Consider the following 22,360-nt stretch of genomic DNA (forward strand, 5'->3'; position numbering starts at 1 on the left):
GTCACTGTCGCTCACTCACTCACTCACTGTCACTCACTCACTGTCATTCACTGTCACTCACTCACTGTCGCTCACTCACTGTCACTCACTCACTGCCACTCACTCACTGCCACTCACTGTCACTCACTGTCACTCACTCACTGTCACTCACTGTCACTCACTCACTGCCACTCACTGCCACTCACTGACCGTCACTCACTGTCACTCATTCACTGTCACTCACTGTTACTCACTGTTACTCGCTCACTGTCACTCACTGTCAATCACTCACTGTTACTCACTCACTGCCACTCACTGCCACTCACTGCCACTCACTCACTGTCACTCACTCAGTCACTCACAGTCACGCACTCACTGTCACTCACTGTCACTCACTCACTGTCACTCACTGTCACTCGCTCACTGTCACTCCCTGTCGCTCACTCACTGTCACTCACTCACTGTCACTCACTGTCACTGTCACTCACTGTCACTGTCACTCGCTGTCACTCACTCACTGTCACTGTTGCTCACTCACTCACTGTCACTCACTCACTGTCACTCACTCACTGCCACTCACTGTCACTCACTGTCACTCGCTCACTGTCACTCACTGTCGCTCACTCACTGTCACTCACTCACTGTCACTCACTGTCACTGTCACTCACTGTCACTGTCACTCGCTGTCACTCACTCACTGTCACTGTTGCTCACTCACTCACTGTCACTCACTCACTGTCACTCACTCACTGTCACTCACTCACTGTCACTGTTGCTCACTCACTGTTACTGTCACTCACTCACTGTCACTTACTGTCGCTCACTCACTGTCACTCACTCACTGTCACTCACTGTTGCTCACTCACTGTCACTCACTCACTGTCACTCACTGTCACTCGCTCACTGTCACTCACTCACTGTCACTCACTGTCACTCACTCACTGTCACTCACTGTCACTCACTGTCACTCACTCACTGTCACTCACTGTCACTCACTGTCACTCACTGTCGCTCACTCACTGTCGCTCACTCACTGTCACTCACTCACTGTCACTCACTGTCACTCACTGTGACTCACTCACCATCACTCACTGTCACTCGCTGTCACTCACTCACTGTCACTCACTCACAATCACTCACTGTCACTCACTGTCACTCACTCACTGTCACTCACTGTCACTCACTCACAGTCACTCACTCACTGTCACTCACTGCCACTCACTCACTGCCACTCACTGTCACTCACTGCCACTTACTCACTGTCACTCACTCACTGCCACTCACTCAGTCACTCACTCACTCACTGTCACTCACTCACTGCCACTCACTGTCACTCACTGTGACTCACTCACCGTCACTCACTGTCACTCACTGCCACTCACTCACTGTCACTCACTCACTGCCACTCACTGTCACTGTCACTCACTCACTCACTCACTGTCACTCACTGCCAATCCCTCACTGTCACTCACTCACTGTCACTCACTGCCACTCACTCACTGTCACTCACTGTCACTCACTCACTGTCACTCACTGTCACTCACTCACTGTCACTCACTGTCACTCATAGTCACTCACTCACAGTCACTCACAGTCACTCACAGTCACTCACTCACTGTAACTCACTCAGTCATTCACTCACGGTCACTCACTCAGTCACTCACGGTCCCTCACTGTCAATCACTCACTCACTGTCACTCACTCACTGTCACTCACTGTCACTCACTCACTGCCACTCACTCAGTCACTCACTCACTCACTGTCACTCACTCACTGCCACTCACTGTCACTCACTGTCACTCACTCACTGTCACTCACTCACTGCCACTCACTCACTCACTCACTGTCACTCACGGTCACTCACTGTCACTCACTCACTGCCACTCACTCACTGCCACTCACTGTCACTCACTCACTGCCACTCACTGCCACTCACTGACCGTCACTCACTGTCACTCATTCACTGTCACTCACTGTTACTCACTGTTACTCGCTCACTGTCACTCACTGTCAATCACTCACTGTTACTCACTCACTGCCACTCACTGCCACTCACTGCCACTCACTCACTGTCACTCACTCAGTCACTCACTGTCACTCATTCACTGTCACTCACTGTTACTCACTCGCTGTCACTCACTCACTGTCACTCACAGTCACGCACTCACTGTCACTCACTGTCACTCACTCACTGTCACTCACTGTCACTCGCTCACTGTCACTCCCTGTCGCTCACTCACTGTCACTCACTCACTGTCACTCACTGTCACTGTCACTCACTGTCACTGTCACTCGCTGTCACTCACTCACTGTCACTGTTGCTCACTCACTCACTGTCACTCACTCACTGTCACTCACTCACTGCCACTCACTGTCACTCACTGTCACTCGCTCACTGTCACTCACTGTCGCTCACTCACTGTCACTCACTCACTGTCACTCACTGTCACTGTCACTCACTGTCACTGTCACTCGCTGTCACTCACTCACTGTCACTGTTGCTCACTCACTCACTGTCACTCACTCACTGTCACTCACTCACTGTCACTCACTCACTGTCACTGTTGCTCACTCACTGTTACTGTCACTCACTCACTGTCACTTACTGTCGCTCACTCACTGTCACTCACTCACTGTCACTCACTGTTGCTCACTCACTGTCACTCACTCACTGTCACTCACTGTCACTCGCTCACTGTCACTCACTCACTGTCACTCACTGTCACTCACTCACTGTCACTCACTGTCACTCACTGTCACTCACTCACTGTCACTCACTGTCACTCACTGTCACTCACTGTCGCTCACTCACTGTCGCTCACTCACTGTCACTCACTCACTGTCACTCACTGTCACTCACTGTGACTCACTCACCATCACTCACTGTCACTCGCTGTCACTCACTCACTGTCACTCACTCACAATCACTCACTGTCACTCACTGTCACTCACTCACTGTCACTCACTGTCACTCACTCACAGTCACTCACTCACTGTCACTCACTGCCACTCACTCACTGCCACTCACTGTCACTCACTGCCACTTACTCACTGTCACTCACTCACTGCCACTCACTCAGTCACTCACTCACTCACTGTCACTCACTCACTGCCACTCACTGTCACTCACTGTGACTCACTCACCGTCACTCACTGTCACTCACTGCCACTCACTCACTGTCACTCACTCACTGCCACTCACTGTCACTGTCACTCACTCACTCACTGTCACTCACTGCCAATCCCTCACTGTCACTCACTCACTGTCACTCACTGCCACTCACTCACTGTCACTCACTGTCACTCACTCACTGTCACTCACTGTCACTCACTCACTGTCACTCACTGTCACTCATAGTCACTCACTCACAGTCACTCACAGTCACTCACAGTCACTCACTCACTGTAACTCACTCAGTCATTCACTCACGGTCACTCACTCAGTCACTCACGGTCCCTCACTGTCAATCACTCACTCACTGTCACTCACTCACTGTCACTCACTGTCACTCACTCACTGCCACTCACTCAGTCACTCACTCACTCACTGTCACTCACTCACTGCCACTCACTGTCACTCACTGTCACTCACTCACTGTCACTCACTCACTGCCACTCACTCACTCACTCACTGTCACTCACGGTCACTCACTGTCACTCACTCACTGCCACTCACTCACTGCCACTCACTGTCACTCACTCACTGCCACTCACTGCCACTCACTGACCGTCACTCACTGTCACTCATTCACTGTCACTCACTGTTACTCACTGTTACTCGCTCACTGTCACTCACTGTCAATCACTCACTGTTACTCACTCACTGCCACTCACTGCCACTCACTGCCACTCACTCACTGTCACTCACTCAGTCACTCACTGTCACTCATTCACTGTCACTCACTGTTATTCACTGTTACTCACTCACTGTCACTCACTGTCACTCACTCACTGCCACTCACTGCCACTCACTGCCACTCACTCACTGTCACTCACTCAGTCACTCACTGTCACTCATTCACTGTCACTCACTGTTACTCACTCTCCGTCACTCACTGTCACTCACTCACTGTCACTCGCTGTCACTCACTCACTGTCACTCACAGTCACACACTCACTGTCACTCACTGTCACTCACTCACTGTCACTCACTGTCACTCACTCAGTCACTCACTCACTGTCACTCACTGCCACTCACTCACTGTCACTCACTCACTGCCACTCACTGTCACTGTCACTCCCTCACTGTCACTCACTGTCACTCACTCACTGCCACTCACTGTCACTGTCACTCCCTCACTGTCACTCACTGTCACTCACTCACTGCCACTCACTGTCACTCACTGTCACTCGCTCACTGTCACTCCCTGTCGCTCACTCACTGTCACTCACTCACTGTCGCTCACTGTCACTGTCACTCACTGTCACTCGCTCACTGTCACTCCCTGTCACTCACTCCCTGTCGCTCACTCACTGTCACTCACTCACTGTCACTCACTGTCACTGTCACTCACTGTCACTCGCTCACTGTCACTCCCTGTCACTCACTCCCTGTCGCTCACTCACTGTCACTCACTCACTGTCACTCACTGTCACTGTCACTCGCTGTCACTCACTCACTGTCACTGTTGCTCATTCACTGTCACTGTCACTCACTCACTGTCACTCACTGTCGCTCACTCACTGTCACTCACTCACTGTCACTCACTGTTGCTCACTCACTGTCACTGTCACTCACTCACTGTCACTCACTGTCACTCACTCACTGTCACTCACTCACTGTCACTCACTGTTGCTCACTCACTGTCACTGTCACTCACTCACTGTCACTCACTGTCACTCGCTCACTGTCACTCACTCACTGTCACTCACTGTAACTCGCTCACTATCACTCACTCACTCACTGTCACTCACTGTCACTCACTCCCTGTCACTCACTCAGTCACTCACTGTCACTCACTTACTGTCACTCACTGTCACTGTCACTCACTGTCACTCACTGTCGCTCACTCACTGTCACTCACTCACTGTCACTCACTGTTGCTCACTCACTGTCACTGTCACTCACTCACTGTCACTCACTGTCACTCGCTCACTGTCACTCACTCACTGTCACTCACTGTAACTCGCTCACTGTCACTCACTCACTCACTGTCACTCAGTCACTCACTGTCACTCACTGTCACTCACTCCCTGTCACTCACTCAGTCACTCACTGTCACTCACTTACTGTCACTCACTCACTGTCACTCACTGTGACTCACTGTGACTCACTCACTGTGACTCACTCACTGTGACTCACTCACTGTCACTCATTCACTGTCACTCACTGTCACTCATTCACTGTCACTCACTCCCTGTCACTCCCTGTCACTCACTCACTGTCACTCACTTTCACTCACTGTCACTCACTCACTGTCACTCACTGTGACTCACTCACTGTCACTCACTCCCTGTCACTCACTCACTGTCATTTACTCACTGTCATTCACTCACTGTCACTCCCTGTCACTCACTCACTGTCACTCACTCACTGCCACTCACTGCCACTCACTGTCACTCACTGTCACTCACTCACTGTCACTCACTGTCACTCACTCACTGTCACTCACTGTCACTCACTCACTGTCACTCACTCACTGCCACTCGCTCACTGTCACTCACTGTCACTCACTGTGACTCACTCACCGTCACTCACTGTCACTCGCTGTCACTCACTGTCACTCACTCACTGTCACTCACTCACAGTCACTCACTCACTGTCACTCACTGCCACTCACTGTCACTGTCACTCCCTCACTGTCACTCACTCACTGTCACTCACTCACTGTCACTCACTCACTGCCACTCACTGTCACTCACTGTCACTCACTCACTGTCACTCACTGTCACTCACGGTCACTCACTGCCACTCACTCACTGCCACTCACTCACTGCCACTCACTGCCACTCACTGTCACTCACTCACTGCCACTCACTGTCACTCACTGTCACTCACTCACTGTCACTCACTGTCACTCACTCACTGCCACTCACTGCCACTCACTGTCACTCACTCACTGTCACTCACTGCCACTCACTGCCACTCACTGTCACTCACTCACTGTCACTCACTGCCACTCACTGTCACTCACTGTCACTCACTCACTGCCACTCACTGCCACTCACTGCCACTCACTGTCACTCACTGTCACTCACTCACTGCCACTCACTGCCACTCACTCAGTCACTCACTGTCACTCATTCACTGTCACTCACTGTTACTCACTGTCACTCACTGTCACTCACTCACTGTTACTCACTCACTGCCACTCACTCACTGTCACTCACTCAGTCACTCACTGTCACTCATTCACTGTCACTCACTGTTACTCACTCACTGTCACTCACTGTCACTCACTCACTGTCACTCACTCACTGCCACTCACTGCCACTCACTGTCACTCACTCACTGTCACTCACTCACTGTCACTCACTGCCACTCACTGTCACTCACTCACTGTCACTCACTATCACTCACTCACTGTCACTCACTGTCACTCACTGTCACTCACTCACTGTCACTCACTCACTGTCACTCACTGTTACTCACTCACTGTCACTCACTGTCACTCACTCACTGTCACTCACTGTCACTCACTGCCACTCACTGTTACTCACTCACTGTCACTCACTGCCACTCACTGTCACTCACTCACTGTCACTCACTCACTGTCACTCACTGTCACTCACTCACTGTCACTCACTGTCACTCACTGTCACTCACTCACTGTCACTCACTCACTGTCACTCACTGTCACTCACTCACTGTCACTCACTGTCACTCTGCCTCGCTCCCTCTCACCCGCACGCTCACCAACAAAGACAAAGGTCGCCCGGATAGCCTTAGCAGGCTGTCGGGGCAAGAGCTGTTAGCGAGCGGCGCCTATGAAGGCCGGCACGGCGCACGAGGTGGTGGGTGGCCGGCATCATCCCCGGTCGCCTTTGTCTCCCTTGTGGTGATGTTTACACACCGCACCGGACACTCGTTTGAGGCTGAGTGGACCTAGAGGAGGCCCAGGACCGGTTCAGATAATCGTCACTGGCGTTGGCCGTGAGCGGGAATCAAACCGGGATCCCTGGGTTCGTGGTGCAGTGAGCTAACCGCTGCACCACCGCTCCTCACTCTTAAATACACACACACACTCATACCCATACAGACACAGTCACTATCACACACTCAGTTATTCCCTCACTCTCCCTCACGACAACAAGATCCCCCGTGTAGCCTGAACAGACTGTGAGGGCAGGCGCTGTGCGTGAGCACCGATGGAGGCCAGCACGGCACCACACTCACTCACACTCACCACCACTCACACTCACCACCACTCACACTGACCACCACTCACACTCACCACCACTCACCCCTACTCACACTCACCACCACTCACACTCACCACCACTCACACTCACTCACCAATTCACACTCACCACCACTCACACACTCACATCCTCTCATTCACGCTCTCTTAATCACTCACAACACTCTCACACTTGCTCACTAACTCACTCACACTCACCCCTCTCTCACCCTCAGTCCCACTCACCATCACTCGTGCTCCCTCATTCACTCACAAATTCACACTACCTCACTCACTCACACCAACTCACTCATTCTCACTCTTACACCCTCTCTGTTCTACTCACACATCCCTACTCACACATCCCCACTCTCGCACAACAACAGCCGCCAGTCGCCGCTAAGTGGCGGTGACGTCACTACGGTGCTGGTGCCAGGCGAGGTGCACCCTAAGGCCACGTCCACTGTCGAAGGCTCGCCGGCTTGACTGGCGAGTGGCAGATGCACCATCTGTGCCCCCTACTGTGCCAACTCTCACACACTCTCACACACTCACCCACACCCTCATACATACAAAGACAAAGATCCCCTGTATAGTCTTAACGTATTGTCGTGGCAAGTGCTGTAAGCGAGCAACTATGAGTGCCGGCACGGCACACGAGGAGGCGATTGACCAGCACCACACCCGGTCGCCTTTGTCCCCCTAGTGGCGATGTTCACACTCTGCACCAGCTGCTATTTTGAGGCTGAGTCAACCTAGGGGAGGCCCAGGAGCGGCTTCTATAATCGTCACTGGTGTTGGCCGTGAGTGGGACTTGAACCCGGGTCGCCGGGTTCGTAGTGCAGTGCGCTAGCCACTGCACTACCGCTCCACACAACTCTCACACACAGACAGTGGTACAGTGATACCCTGTCACGAACTCACCCACTCGCTACCTCTCTCTCTCTACCTCGTTCTCTAACTCACTCTCCAACTCTCTCTGCCTCTCTCTCGAAACGTCCAGCAGCAGCAGGCCACCAGCATGGTGGTGCCCCCGGTGCGAGCGTCTCCACTGTGTGAGACGGCGCGCCACTCTGCACTGCCACGTGGCCTCGTGTCTACGGCTCCGCCAGATTGGCACGCGGCTGAAGATCATCGCGCCAGAGCAGGAGGAGCGGATAGAGGAGGAGGAGGAGGCAGAAGGGACCGCACGCGAGATCGCTGCCGCAGCTGAAGTCGCGACCCCCAAGTGACAACTCGTAGTAGAGGCGGGTGAGACGCTCAGTGCACACACGACACGGCAACATCGCACGGCGCAGCACGGACTTGCTACGCGAGACGCGAACAACAACACGGCACACGCAGCAGAAGCAGAAACACAAGAATGTACACAGAGTGCACAAACAGCTGATCCGGCAGGACTCACACTGGCGATTCTACAAGCACCTCGACAAGACACCCTGAGGATGCTCCCACTCGACGTGGGTATTTGTCTTCTAAGTCTGTCTCCCTCATTGTGAGCTGTAAGGTTCGTCTGTTAGGACGTTAATAACGTGCAGTCATGTCTATAACCCTCTCTCTCTAACTCTCTCTGTCTCTCACACTCCCCTCTTCGCGTGACTCACAAAGCGCAGCATGAGGCCCTGGCAGGCGTGGTGCTTGAGCAGGCTCAGCAGGAACTTGAGGCCTCCACAGTCCACGAAGGTCGTCACTGTGACCAGAGAGAGAGGAGAATCAGACTCAGAGATCCCTCCACTCCACCACACACATACCGTGTGCGCGCGCACACACATCGTGTACACACACACCACGTACACACACACAACATGTACACACACACCATGTACACACACACCACGTGTACTGTCGCCTCCCCGTCGTCACCGCCTGCTGCTGTCCAACCCCTCACCCGCTGCTCCGTCAACTCGACCCCCAGGCCGCGCTCTCTCACCACCCTGACCACCACGACCCTGACCACCACGACCCTGACCACCACGACCCTGACCACCACGACCCTGACCACCACGACCCTGACCACCACGACCCTGACCACCACGACCCTGACCACCACGACCCTGACCACCACGACCCTGACCACCACGACCCTGACCACCACGACCCTGACCACCACGACCCTGACCACCACGACCCTGACCACCACGACCCTGACCACCACGACCCTGACCACCACGACCCTGACCACCACGACCCTGACCACCACGACCCTGACCACCACGACCCTGACCACCACGACCCTCACCACCACGACCCTCACCACCACGACCCTCACCACCACGACCCTCACCACCACGACCCTCACCACCACGACCCTCACCACCACCACCCTCACCACCACCACCCTCACCACCTCCTCCTCCCCGTGGTCGCAGCGCTGGGCGCCTCTCTCTGTCTGGGCGCCCCTCACCCCCCTCACCCCCTCAACTTGGCCCGCTCCCTGTGCCTCGCCAGCGGAGCCCGGCCCGGCACGCGGCTGCTGTTGGTGATGGTGGTTGTAGTGGTAGTTATAGTAGTTAGGTAGTGGTGGTAGTGGTGGTAGTGGTTGTAGTGGTAGTTATAGTAGTTAGGTAATGGTGGTTGTGGTAGTGGTTGTAGTGGTGGTTATAGTAGTTAGGTAGTGGTGGTTGTGGTAGTGGTTGTAGTGGTAGTTATAGTAGTTAGGTAGTGGTGGTTGTGGTAGTGGTTGTAGTGGTAGTTATAGTAGTTAGGTAATGGTGGTAGTGGTTGTAGTGGTGGTTATAGTAGTGAGGTAGTGGTGGTTGTGGTAGTGGTTGTAGTGGTAGTTATAGTAGTTAGGTAATGGTGGTTGTGGTAGTGGTTGTAGTGGTAGTTATAGTAGTTAGGTAGTGGTGGTTGTGGTAGTGGTTGTAGTGGTGGTTATAGTAGTTAGGTAGTGGTGGTTGTGGTAGTGGTTGTAGTGGTGGTTATAGTAGTTAGGTAGTGGTTGTTGTGAGTGGTTGTAGTGTTGTGAGATGTTATGAGTGCCTGTTGTTGTGAGTGGGTGTTGTGAGTGGTTGTTGGTGTGAGTTGTTATTGTGACATGTTACGAGTTCTTGTTGTTGTGAGTGGTGGCTTTTATCATTGTGAGTGGTTGTTGTGATTGGCTGTTGTTGTGAGAAGTGTTTGTTGTTGTAGTGAGTAGTTGTGATTGGTTGTTTTTGTCGTGAGTGGTTATTGTTGTGAGTGGTTGTTGTTGCGAGTGGTTGTTGTTGTGAGTGGTTGTGGTGTTGTTGTGGGTGGTTGTGAGTGGTTGGTGTTGTGGGTGGTTGTTGTGAGTGGTTGTTGTTAAAGTGGGTGGTTGTTGTTGTACTGGGTGGTTGTTGTTGTGAATTGCTGTCGTTATTGGTTGTTTGTTGTTGTGAGTATTTGTTGTAGTGAGTGGTTATTGTTGTTGGGAGTGGTTGTTGTTGGGAGTGGTTATTGTTGTAGTGAGTGGTTATTGTTGTTGTGATTGGTTGTTGTTGTGATGACTTGTTGTGAATTGCCGTTGTGAGTGGTTATTGTTGTGAGTGGATGTTACCGTTGGCCTGTTGAGGCTACACGGGGGATCTTTGTTTTTGGTTGCGTGTCCATGAACGTCCACGAATGAAGAGAAAGTGGAGATGAGTGAGTGGACACTGCACGGTGAGTGAGGTAGCGGGTGAGGGGGTGGTGAGTGAGGGGTGGTGAGTGGCTGAGTAAGAGGGAGGGGAGAAGAAGCGTTGGAGGAGGGGGGCTGAATGAGATGGGAGGGGTGAGCTGCAGTGGTGAAGGCGAGTCGAGTAGGAGGGAGAGAGTGGATCGGCAGAGTGAGACGAGTCGTTGAGTGTTTGTTGAGAGATTGTTGTTGTTGTGAGTGGTTGTTGTTGTGAGTGATTGTTGTTGTGAGTGGTTGTTGTTGTGAGTGGTTGTTGTGAGTGGTTGTTGTTGTGAGTGGTTGTTGTGGTGAGTGGTTGTTGTGGTGAGTGGTTGTTGTGAGTGGTTGTTGTTGTGAGTGGTTGTTGTTGTTGTGAGTGGTTGTTGTTGTGAGTGGTTGTTGTTGTGAGGATCATTCCCCAGTGGTCGTTCCAAGTGCACCGCGGCAGCCCCTGCGCTGCGCAGTGGTGACGAGGCCACCACAACCACCACGTGGTGTCACTGCTCACGTGAGCAGCATCACCACGTGGTGTCACTGCTCACGTGAGCACCACCACCACCACGTGGTGTCACTGCTCCAGGCAGCGCGCTGCGTGCGCCACGCCGCTACCGGTGACTACGACGCACGCGCCGCTCACTCGCACCGACTACTACGACTGCTACGCTCGCTGTGTGTCACTACTCGCTGTGTGTCACTACTCGCTGTGTGTCACTACTCGCTGTGTGTGTCACTACTCGCTGTGTGTGTCACTACTCGCTGTGTGTCACTACTCGCTGTGTGTGTCACTACTCGCTGTGTGTCACTACTCGCTGTGTGTCACTACTCGCTGTGTGTCACTACTCGCTGTGTGTCTCTACTCGATGTGTGTCACTACTCGCTGTGTCACTACTCGCTGTGTGTCACTACTCGCTGTCTGTGTCACTACTCGCTGTGTGTCACTACTCGCTGTGTGTCACTACTCGCTGTGTGTCACTACTCGCTGTGTGTCACCACTCGCTGTGTGTGTCACCACTCGCTGTGTGCCACTACTCGCTGTGTGTCACCACTCGCTGTGTGTCACCACTCGCTGTGTGCCACTACTCGCTGTGTGTCAGTACTCACTGTGTGTCAGTACTCACTGTGTCAGTACTCACTGTGTGTCAGTGCTCACTGTGTCAGTGCTCACTGTGTCAGTACTCACTGTGTCAGTACTCACTGTGTCAGTGCTCACTGTGTGTCAGTACTCACTGTGTGTCAGTACTCACTGTGTGTCAGTACTCACTGTGTGTCAGTACTCACTGTGTGTCAGTACTCAGTGTGTCAGTGCTCACTGTGTCAGTACTCACTGTGTGTCAGTACTCACTGTGTGTCAGTACTCACTGTGTCAGTGCTCAATGTGTCAGTACTCACTGTGTGTCAGTACTCACTGTGTGTCAGTACTCACTGTGTCAGTGCTCACTGTGTGTCAGTACTCACTGTGTGTCAGTACTCACTGTGTCAGTGCTCACTGTGTGTCAGTACTCACTGTGTGTCAGTGCTCACTGTGTGTCAGTACTCACTGTGTGTCAGTACTCACTGTGTGTCAGTACTCACTGTGTGTCAGTACTCACTGTGTCAGTGCTCACTGTGTGTCAGTACTCACTGTGTGTCAGTACTCACTGTGTCAGTGCTCACTGTGTGTCAGTACTCACTGTGTGTCAGTGCTCACTGTGTCAGTACTCACTGTGTGTCAGTACTCACTGTGTGTCAGTACTCACTGTGTCAGTACTCACTGTGTGTCAGTACTCACTGTGTCAGTACTCACTGTGTGTCAGTACTCACTGTCAGTGCTCACTGTGTGTCAGTACTCACTGTGTGTCAGTGCTCACTGTGTCAGTACTCACTGTGTCAGTACTCACTGTGTGTCAGTACTCACTGTGTGTCAGTGCTCACTGTGTGTCAGTACTCACTGTGTCAGTACTCACTGTGTGTCAGTACTCACTGTGTGTCAGTGCTCACTGTGTCAGTACTCACTGTGTGTCAGTGCTCACTGTGTCAGTACTCACTGTGTGTCAGTACTCACTGTGTGTCAGTACTCACTGTGTCAGTGCTCAATGTGTCAGTACTCACTGTGTGTCAGTACTCACTGTGTGTCAGTACTCACTGTGTCAGTGCTCACTGTGTGTCAGTACTCACTGTGTGTCAGTACTCACTGTGTCAGTGCTCACTGTGTGTCAGTACTCACTGTGTGTCAGTACTCACTGTGTGTCAGTACTCACTGTGTCAGTACTCACTGTGTGTCAGTACTCACTGTGTGTCAGTACTCACTGTGTCAGTGCTCACTGTGTGTCAGTACTCACTGTGTGTCAGTACTCACTGTGTGTCAGTACTCACTGTGTGTCAGTACTCACTGTGTCAGTGCTCACTGTGTGTCAGTACTCACTGTGTGTCAGTACTCACTGTGTCAGTGCTCACTGTGTGTCAGTACTCACTGTGTGTCAGTGCTCACTGTGTCAGTACTCACTGTGTCAGTACTCACTGTGTGTCAGTACTCACTGTGTGTCAGTACTCACTGTGTCAGTACTCACTGTGTGTCAGTACTCACTGTGTCAGTACTCACTGTGTGTCAGTACTCACTGTCAGTGCTCACTGTGTGTCAGTACTCACTGTGTGTCAGTGCTCACTGTGTCAGTACTCACTGTGTGTCAGTACTCACTGTGTGTCAGTGCTCACTGTGTGTCAGTACTCACTGTGTCAGTACTCACTGTGTGTCAGTACTCACTGTGTGTCAGTGCTCACTGTGTGTCAGTACTCACTGTGTGTCAGTACTCACTGTGTCAGTACTCACTGTGTGTCAGTGCTCACTGTGTTAGTGCTCACTGTGTGTCAGTGCTCACTGTGTGTCAGTGCTCACTGTGTCAGTACTCACTGTGTGTCAGTGCTCACTGTGTGTCAGTGCTCACTGTGTGTCAGTGCTCACTGTGTGTCAGTACTCACTGTGTGTCAGTGCTCACTGTGTGTCAGTGCTCACTGTGTGTCAGTACTCACTGTGTCAGTACTCACTGTGTGTCAGTGCTCACTGTGTGTCAGTGCTCACTGTGTGTCAGTACTCACTGTGTGTCAGTGCTCACTGTGTGTCAGTGCTCACTGTGTGTCAGTACTCACTGTGTCAGTACTCACTGTGTGTCAGTGCTCACTGTGTGTCAGTGCTCACTGTGTGTCAGTACTCACTGTGTGTCAGTACTCACTGTGTGTCAGTACTATCACTGTGTCAGTACTCTTACTGTGTGCCAGTACTATCACTGTGTCAGTACTCACCGTGTGTGTCATTAGTCACAGTGTGTGAGCACCCTCACTGTGTCGTAACTTGCAGTGCCAGTACTCGCTGTGTGTCATTAGTCACACTGTCCCTGTGTGTCAGTACTCACACTGTCATTACCCTCACACAGTGCCATTACTCACTGTCAGTAAGCACTATCAGTACTCACTCACTGTGTGTCAGTACTCAAACTTTGTGTAAGTACTGGTGCACAGTGAGAGTGAGTGTGTAAGTAGTCAGCTTGTGTGTGAGCTCTATCGCTGTGTAAGTCGATGTTGATTTGTGACACGGCGGATGATGTCGCGTGTAGCAGCTGCCCGGCTGCTCTACACGGGAGATCCGTGGCGCTACGTGAACACAGCAGCAGCTACAACAACAGCAGCAGCTACAACAACAACAGCAGCTACAACAACAGCAGCAGCAACTAAAACAACAGCAGCAACTCAAACAACAGCAGCAACAACAGCAGCAGCAACAACAGCAGCAGCTACAACAGCAGCAGCTACAACAGCAGCAGCTACAACAGCAGCAGCTACAACAGCAGCAGCTACAACAGCAGCAGCTACAACAGCAGCATCAGCAGCGTCCCAGAGAATGCGCTCACGGCCCTTGAGGAACATAACACAGCGAGCACACGGGGTACGTGGCGGTCGTAAACACAACACTGTGTGTGTCACTACTCACTGTGTGTCACTACTCACTCTGTGTCACTACTCACACTGTGTCACTACTCTCTGTGCCACTATTCACTCTGTGTGTCACTACTCAATCTGTGTCACCACTCACTCTGTGTGTGTCACCACTCTGTGTCACCACTCTGTGTGCCACCACTCACTCTGTGTCACTACTCACTGTGTGTCACTACTCACTCTGTGTCACTACTCACTCTGTGTGTCACCACTCACTGTGTGTGTCACCACTCACTCTGTGTGTCACCACTCACTCTGTATGTCCGTACTCTCGCATTAATTCTGTCACTGTGTCAGTACAGTACTGTCAGCAATCACACTGCCACTGTCAATACACTCACTGTGTGTCAGTACTCACTGTGTCAATACTCTGTGTTTCACTACTGTGTCACTACTCACTCTGTTTTACTATTCAGTCACTACCCATTTTGTCACTACTCACTATGTGTGTGTCAGTACTCATTCTGTATCACTACTCACTATGTAACTACTTTGTGTGTCACTACTCCCTGTGTCACTACTCACTGTGTCACTACTCACTATGTGTGCCACTTCTCATTCTGTATCACTACTCACTTTGTAACTACTTTGTCACTACTCACTGTCACTTCTCACTGTGTTACTACTCACTGTGTCACTACTGTGTGTCAGTACTCTGTACATACTCAATGTCACTACTCACTGTGTCACTACTGTGTCACTAAAATGAGTACACTCACTGTGTCACTACTCACTCCGAGTGTCACTACTCCGTGTGTCGCTACTTACTGTGCCACTACTCCCTATGTGTGTCACTATTCACTGTGTGTCACTACTGTGTCAGTACTTTGTATGTCAGTACTGTGTCACTACTCACTGTGTGTGTCACTACTAACTATGTGTGTCACTACTCACTGTCACTACTCTGTACACTCAATGTGTCAGTATTCACTGTGTCACTACTCCCTGTGTATCCCTACTCACTGTGTGTCACTACTGTGTGTCAATGCTGTGTCAGTACTCTCTTTGTGTCACTACTCACTGTGTTACTACTCACTGTGCGTGTCACTGCTCACTGTCACTAATCACTCCGTGTGTCACTACCCACTGTGTCAGTACTCTGTCACTTCTCACTCTGTACATACTAACTGTCACTACTAACTATGTCAGTGCTTACTGTGTCAGTACTTACTGTGTGTCCATACACTCATGTCAATACTGTCACTGTGTCAATCCCATGAGTGTGTCAGTACAGTACTGTGTCAGCAATCTCAATGTGTCACTGTCAATACACTCACTGTGTCACCACTCACTCTGTTTGTCACTACTCACTCTGTGTGTCACTACTCACTCTGTGTGTGTCACTACTCACTCTGTGTGTGTCACTACTCACTGTGTGTCACTACTCACTCTGTGTCACTACTCACTCTGTGTGTCACCACTCACTGTGTGTGTCACCACTCACTCTGTGTGTCACTACTCACTCTGTGTCACCACTCACTCAGTGTATGTCACCACTCACTGTGTGTGTCACCACTCACTCTGTGTATGTCACCACTCACTCTGTGTGTGTCACCACTCACTCTGTGTGTGTCACCACTCACTCTGTGTATGTCACTACTCACTCTGTGTGTGTCACCACTCACTCTGTGTATGTCACCACTCACTCTGTGTGTCACTACTCACTCTGTGTGTGTCACCACTCACTCTGTGTGTGTCACCACTCACTCTGTGTATGTCACCACTCACTCTGTGTGTCACTACTCACTCTGTGTGTGTCACCACTCACTCTGTGTGTCACTACTCACTCTGTGTGTGTCACCACTCACTCTGTGTATGTCACCACTCACTCTGTGTGTGTCACCACTCACTCTGTGTATGTCACCACTCACTCTGTGTGTGTCACCACTCACTCTGTGTGTGTCACCACTCACTCTGTGTGTGTCACCACTCACTCTGTGTGTGTCACCACTCACTCTGTGTGTGTCACCACTCACTCTGTGTGTGTCACCACTCACTCTGTGTGTGTCACCACTCACTCTGTGTGTGTCACCACTCACTCTGTGTGTGTCACCACTCACTCTGTGTATGTCACCACTCACTCTGTGTGTGTCACCACTCACTCTGTGTATGTCACCACTCACTCTGTGTGTGTCACCACTCACTCTGTGTGTCACTACTCACTGTGTCACTAATCTGTGTCACCACTCACTCTGTGTGTCACTACTCTGTGTGTGTCACTACTCTGTGTGTGTCACCACTCACTCTGTATGTCCGTACTCTCGCATTAATTATGTCACTGTGTCAGTACAGTACTGTCAGCATTCTCACTGCCACTGTCAATACACTCACTGTGTGTCAGTACTCACTGTGTCACTACTCACTTTGTGTTTCACTACTCTTTGTCACTACTCACTCTGTTTTACTATTCAGTCACTACCCACTTTGTCACTACTCACTATGCGTGTGTCACTACTCACTATGTGTGTCAGTACTCATTCTGTATCACTACTCACTATGTAACTACTTTGTGTGTCACTACTCCCTGTGTCACTACTCACTGTGTCACTACTCACTATGTGTGTCACTTCTCATTCTGTATCACTACTCACTTTGTAACTACTTTGTCACTACTCACTGTCACTTCTCACTGTGTGTCACTACTCACTGTGTCACTGCTGTGTCACTAAAATGAGTACACTCACTGTGGCACTACTCACTCCGAGTGTCACTACTTACTGTGCCACTGCTCCCTGTCACTATTCACTGTGTGTCAATGCTGTGTCAGTACTCTCTTTGTGTCACTACTCACTGTGTTACTACTCACTGTGCGTGTCACTGCTCACTGTCACTAATCACTCCGTGTGTCACTACCCACTGTGTTAGTACTCTGTCACTACCCACTGTGTCAGTACTCTGTCACTACTCACTCTGTGTACACTCACTGTGTCACTACTAACTATGTCAGTGCTTACTGTGTCAGTACTTACTGTGTGTCCATACACTCATGTCAATATTGTCATTGTCAGTCCCATGAGTGTGTCAGTACAGTACTGTGTCAGCAATCTCAATGTGTCACTGTCAATACACTCACTGTGTCAGTACTTGCACTGTCTCATTACTACCGTTGTGTCAGCACCCTCACTGTGTCACTAGTCACTGCGTGTCATTACCCTCACTGTGTATCAGCGCTCTCACTGTGTCAGTACTCACACTGTATCAGCGCTCTCACTGCGTGTCAGTACTCAGATTGTGTCAGTACAGGTAGTCCTCTACTTACGATGGAGATGCGTTACGACGACCCCATCGTAAGTCAAAAATATCGTAAGTCGAAGATGGCCTAGCCTACCCAGGAGTCTTAAAGAATGGTGATAATTTAGCAAAACAGAAAAATGTACAGTACCATACTGTATAAACTATATACTGTATGTATTTATTAATTACAATACTGTATTGCACAGTAAAATGTCAAGTAAAAAAAAGAAGGTCAATTCTTAGCCTACCTATATGAACTGCAATTTAATAGAACGTTTTTTCAGGAAACAATCCCTTCTGCTATAAAAACTTTTAACATGCATTGAACGTATCATATCGTGGTAACCCTAAAATGAAATCGCTAAAGCTACGTATCATACATGCATTGAACGTATCGTAACGTATCATATTGTACTGCACTCACCAAGATTCCTCGTACACTGCTGCGTTTGCCTGCCACGAGAAATTTAAAATATTTAACAATTTTGTCGTATCGCGATCGTAAGATCGAAATATCGTAAGTCGGACCATCGTAACTCGGGGACTATCTGTACTCTCATTACACTGGTCAACAAAAAAAAAATTCTGGCCTGGACTTTTTGCAGCTGTTTTAGACTAATTTCAGGGTGCTGATTCCAAATCGGATCTCAGATTTGCTCTATCACATCTAATTTTTATGCTATTGGCATACCCCATTTTCATTGATTTTACCCGAAATTAACTCTGTCATTTATGATTGCAAGTTTTTGCGAGTCAGTGACTGCTTTAGTGTTAAAATATGGTGCTGTATGTTTAGGATAGTGTGTTTATAATATCATTTTATGTAGATATCCACATTTATTTAATATTTTTCTTCTGCAGGGCGTGATCTAACAATGGCTACAACATCCGAAAGAAGGAAATGCAGTAATGACCCAGATATCTTCTGCTACATATGTGGCAGCTTCACTTTGGAGGATCAAAAGCGCAACATCAATACCTTTGTCAAGAAGGTTTATCTTGCCTACTTTATAGTACGACTTGGTGACCAAGACAAAAATTGGGCTCCTCACAAAGTGTTGAAACTTTGCGATCATGGTCTAAAGGAAAGAATGCTAAGCTGAAGTTTGGTGTGCCAATGGTTTGGAGAGAACCTACAAACGATTTGGATAACTGCTACTTCTGCCTTGTCAATGTAAAAGGTTTCAATAAGAAAATCAAACAACACTTACAATACCCAGATATCCCATCTGCCAGACGACCAGTTGAGCACTGTGAGGAAATACCTGTGCCTGTATTTACTGAGCTACCAGAGATTGATGTTGAATCCCTCAGTTTACCTGCTTCTACAGATGATGATGATGATGATGCTCAGATCGAATATACGCCATCTGATGCAGATTGTAATAAAATTTCTCTGTTTAGTCAGCCTGAATTGAATGATCTTGTAAGAGATTTGTATTTGCCAAAGCAGTCTGCTGAATTGTTGGCTTCCAGGCTGCAAGAGAAAGGACTACTCAGACCTGGCACTAGTGTCTCCTTTTATCGTAACAGAGAAGCAGCACTGCGAAAGTACTTTCATTCAGATGGTCAACTTGGTTATTGTAATGATGTTGAAGGGCTTCTTCTCAATATGGGACTGCCTGCATATGATTCAAGTGAATGGAGACTTTGTATTGACAGTAGTAAAAGGAGTTTGAAATGTGTGTTACTTCACAACAGAATATATATATATGGTTCAATCCCAATAGGACACTCTGTAAAAATGAATGAAGAGTATGCCAACATCCAGATTGTTCTGGATAGATTGGAATACCATGTTCATGGATGGCTAATTTGTGTTGATTTGAAAATGTTAAATTTTCTGCTGGGTCAGCAAGGAGGTCACACCAAATACCCTTGTTTCCTCTGCTACTGGGACAGTAGGGCTACATTAGAACACTGGGTTTAAAAGAACTGGCCACCAAGAATCAGTTTGACGCCTGGTGACAAGAACATCAAGAATGAGCCTCTGGTTGATAGGAATAACATTCTATTTCCCCCACTGCACATAAAACTTGGGTTAATGAAGCAATTTGTCAAAGCTCTTGATCACACTGGAGAATGCTTCAGCTATATATGTTTAACCTTTTCAAGTCTCAGTGCCGAGAAGAAAAAGGCAGGAATATTTGATGGCCCTCAAATAAGAACACTCATCAGGGATCCACACTTTGTTACAACAATGACTGCGGCAGAGGCTAGAGCTTGGAATGCATTCTCTGATGTGGTGCGGAATTTCCTTGGGAACAGGAAAGCGGACAACTATCGAGAGATTGTGGAGGAGCTGCTCTTGAGTTTCCAAGCGCTTGGATGTAGAATGAGCATCAAAGTTCACTACTTACATAGTCACTTGGCCCAGTTTCCAGAGAACATGGGTCACGTGAGCGAAGAGCAAGGTGAACGCTTTCATCAAGACATTAAAGTTATGGAAGAATGTTACCAAGGCCGATGGGACTCAAACATGATGGCAGATTACTGCTGGTCCTTGATGAGAGACATTCCACAAGCTGTACATCGGAGATCGTCAAAGAGGTCGTTTATGCAGATGTAACATCACTAATGTGAATGACCTTTTTGTACATATTTTTCTTATCTTCACAATTCTAATATGAGTAATATGCATTCACTCACATTGATATGCAGTCACTCACAACTTTGTGCTACGGCTCATTAAATGTTTGTTTCATTATTATTGTATATTGTATCTTATTGTTGTATGGATGTCTGTTTAGCTATTCGTATATGAGCATACATTTGCTGTTTTTATTGAAAATGCAAAATTTGACATCTCAAAAACCTGATGTGATAGACAAAAATTGATGCAAGATTTGGAATCAGCACCCCAAAATACCTTATGCCAGACAAAGTGTGTTGACCAGTGTTATGTGTCAGTCCTCAGTTTATCTGAACTCTTATTATGCATCATCACTCTTTGTCAGTACTCACTATGTGTCAATTCTCACTGTGTCATGACTCAATGTGTCACTACTCACTCGGAACACTGAAACTGACACCAGTCCCCTGGCTCCTTGTTCTGATAAACATTCTGCCACCAATCATCCACAGAGACGTTGTCCCACAGTGGCTGAGTGGAGACAGTGAATGTCCCCCAGTGGCTGAGTGGAGACAGTGAATGGCCCCACTGGCTGAGTGGAGACAGTGAATGTCCCCCACTGTCTGAGTGGAGATAGTGAATGTCCCCCACTGGCTGAGTGGAGACAGTGAATGTCCCCACTGGATGAGTGGAGACAGTGAATGTCCCCAGTGGCTGAGTGGAGACAGTGAATGTCCCCAGTGGCTGAGTGGAGACAGTGAATGTCCCCAGTGGCTGAGTGGAGACAGTGAATGTCCCCAGTGGCTGAGTGGAGACAGTGAATGTCCCCACTGGCTGAGTGGAGACAGTGAATGCCCCCACTGGCTGAGTGGAGACAGTGAATGTCCCCACTGGCTGAGTGGAGACAGTGAATGTCCCCACTGGCTGAGTGGAGATAGTGAATGTCCCCACTGGCTGAGTGGAGACAATGAATGTCCCCACTGGCTGAGTGGAGACAGTGAATGTCCCCACTGGATGAGTGGAGACAGTGAATGTCCCCAGTGGCTGAGTGGAGACAGTGAATGTCCCCAGTGGCTGAGTGGAGACAGTGAATGTCCCCACTGGCTGAGTAGAGACAGTGAATGTCCCCCACTGGCTGAGTGGAGACAGTGAATATCCCCAACTGGCTGAGTGGAGACAGTGAATGTCCCCAGTGGCTGAGTGGAGACAGTGAATGTCCCCCACTGGCTGAGTGGAGACAGTGAATGCCCCCACTGGCTGAGTGGAGACAGTGAATGTCCCCACTGGCTGAGTGGAGACAGTGAATGTCCCCACTGGCTGAGTGGAGACAGTGAATGTCCCCCACTGGATGAGTGGAGACAGTGAATGTCCCCACTGGCTGAGTGGAGACCGTGAATATCCCTACTGGCTGAGTGGAGACAGTGAATGTCCCCACTGGCTGAGTGGAGACAGTGAATATCCCTACTGGCTGAGTGGAGACAGTGAATGTCCCCACTGGCTGAGTAGAGACAGTGAATGCCCCCACTGGCTGAGTGGAGACAGTGAATATCCCTACTGGCTGAGTGGAGACAGTGAATGTCCCCACTGGCTGAGTGGAGACAGTGAATGTCCCCACTGGCTGAGTGGAGACAGTGAATGTCCCCACTGGCTGAGTGG

The 22,360-nt window shown here is 49.8% G+C and overlaps 1 protein-coding gene and 1 long non-coding RNA gene across 3 annotated transcripts in view; one reads left to right on the forward strand and one right to left on the reverse strand.

Annotated features, from left to right (window-relative positions):
- The window catches only part of LOC144736793 (uncharacterized), an 870,278-nt gene that overhangs the window by 463,002 nt on the left and 384,916 nt on the right, over nucleotides 1-22,360 (reverse strand). The window contains exon 2 of one of the 2 annotated variants that reach the window (XM_078619441.1): nucleotides 8,924-9,009. The exons of the other annotated variant lie outside the window; for it this stretch is intronic. Coding sequence (XP_078475567.1) covers nucleotides 8,924-9,009 — 86 coding nt within the window. The remainder of the gene's footprint in view (nucleotides 1-8,923; nucleotides 9,010-22,360) is intronic. 2 annotated transcript variants of the gene reach the window in all.
- Nucleotides 14,520-20,839, forward strand: LOC144736710 (uncharacterized). Its single transcript, XR_013588803.1, has 2 exons — nucleotides 14,520-14,848; nucleotides 18,994-20,839. It is a non-coding gene; the product is annotated as an uncharacterized LOC144736710 (long non-coding RNA).

The sequence above is a fragment of the Lampetra planeri genome, chromosome 3, assembly GCF_965212315.1.
Source record: "Lampetra planeri chromosome 3, kcLamPlan1.2.h2, whole genome shotgun sequence".
Taxonomy (NCBI): domain Eukaryota; kingdom Metazoa; phylum Chordata; class Hyperoartia; order Petromyzontiformes; family Petromyzontidae; genus Lampetra; species Lampetra planeri.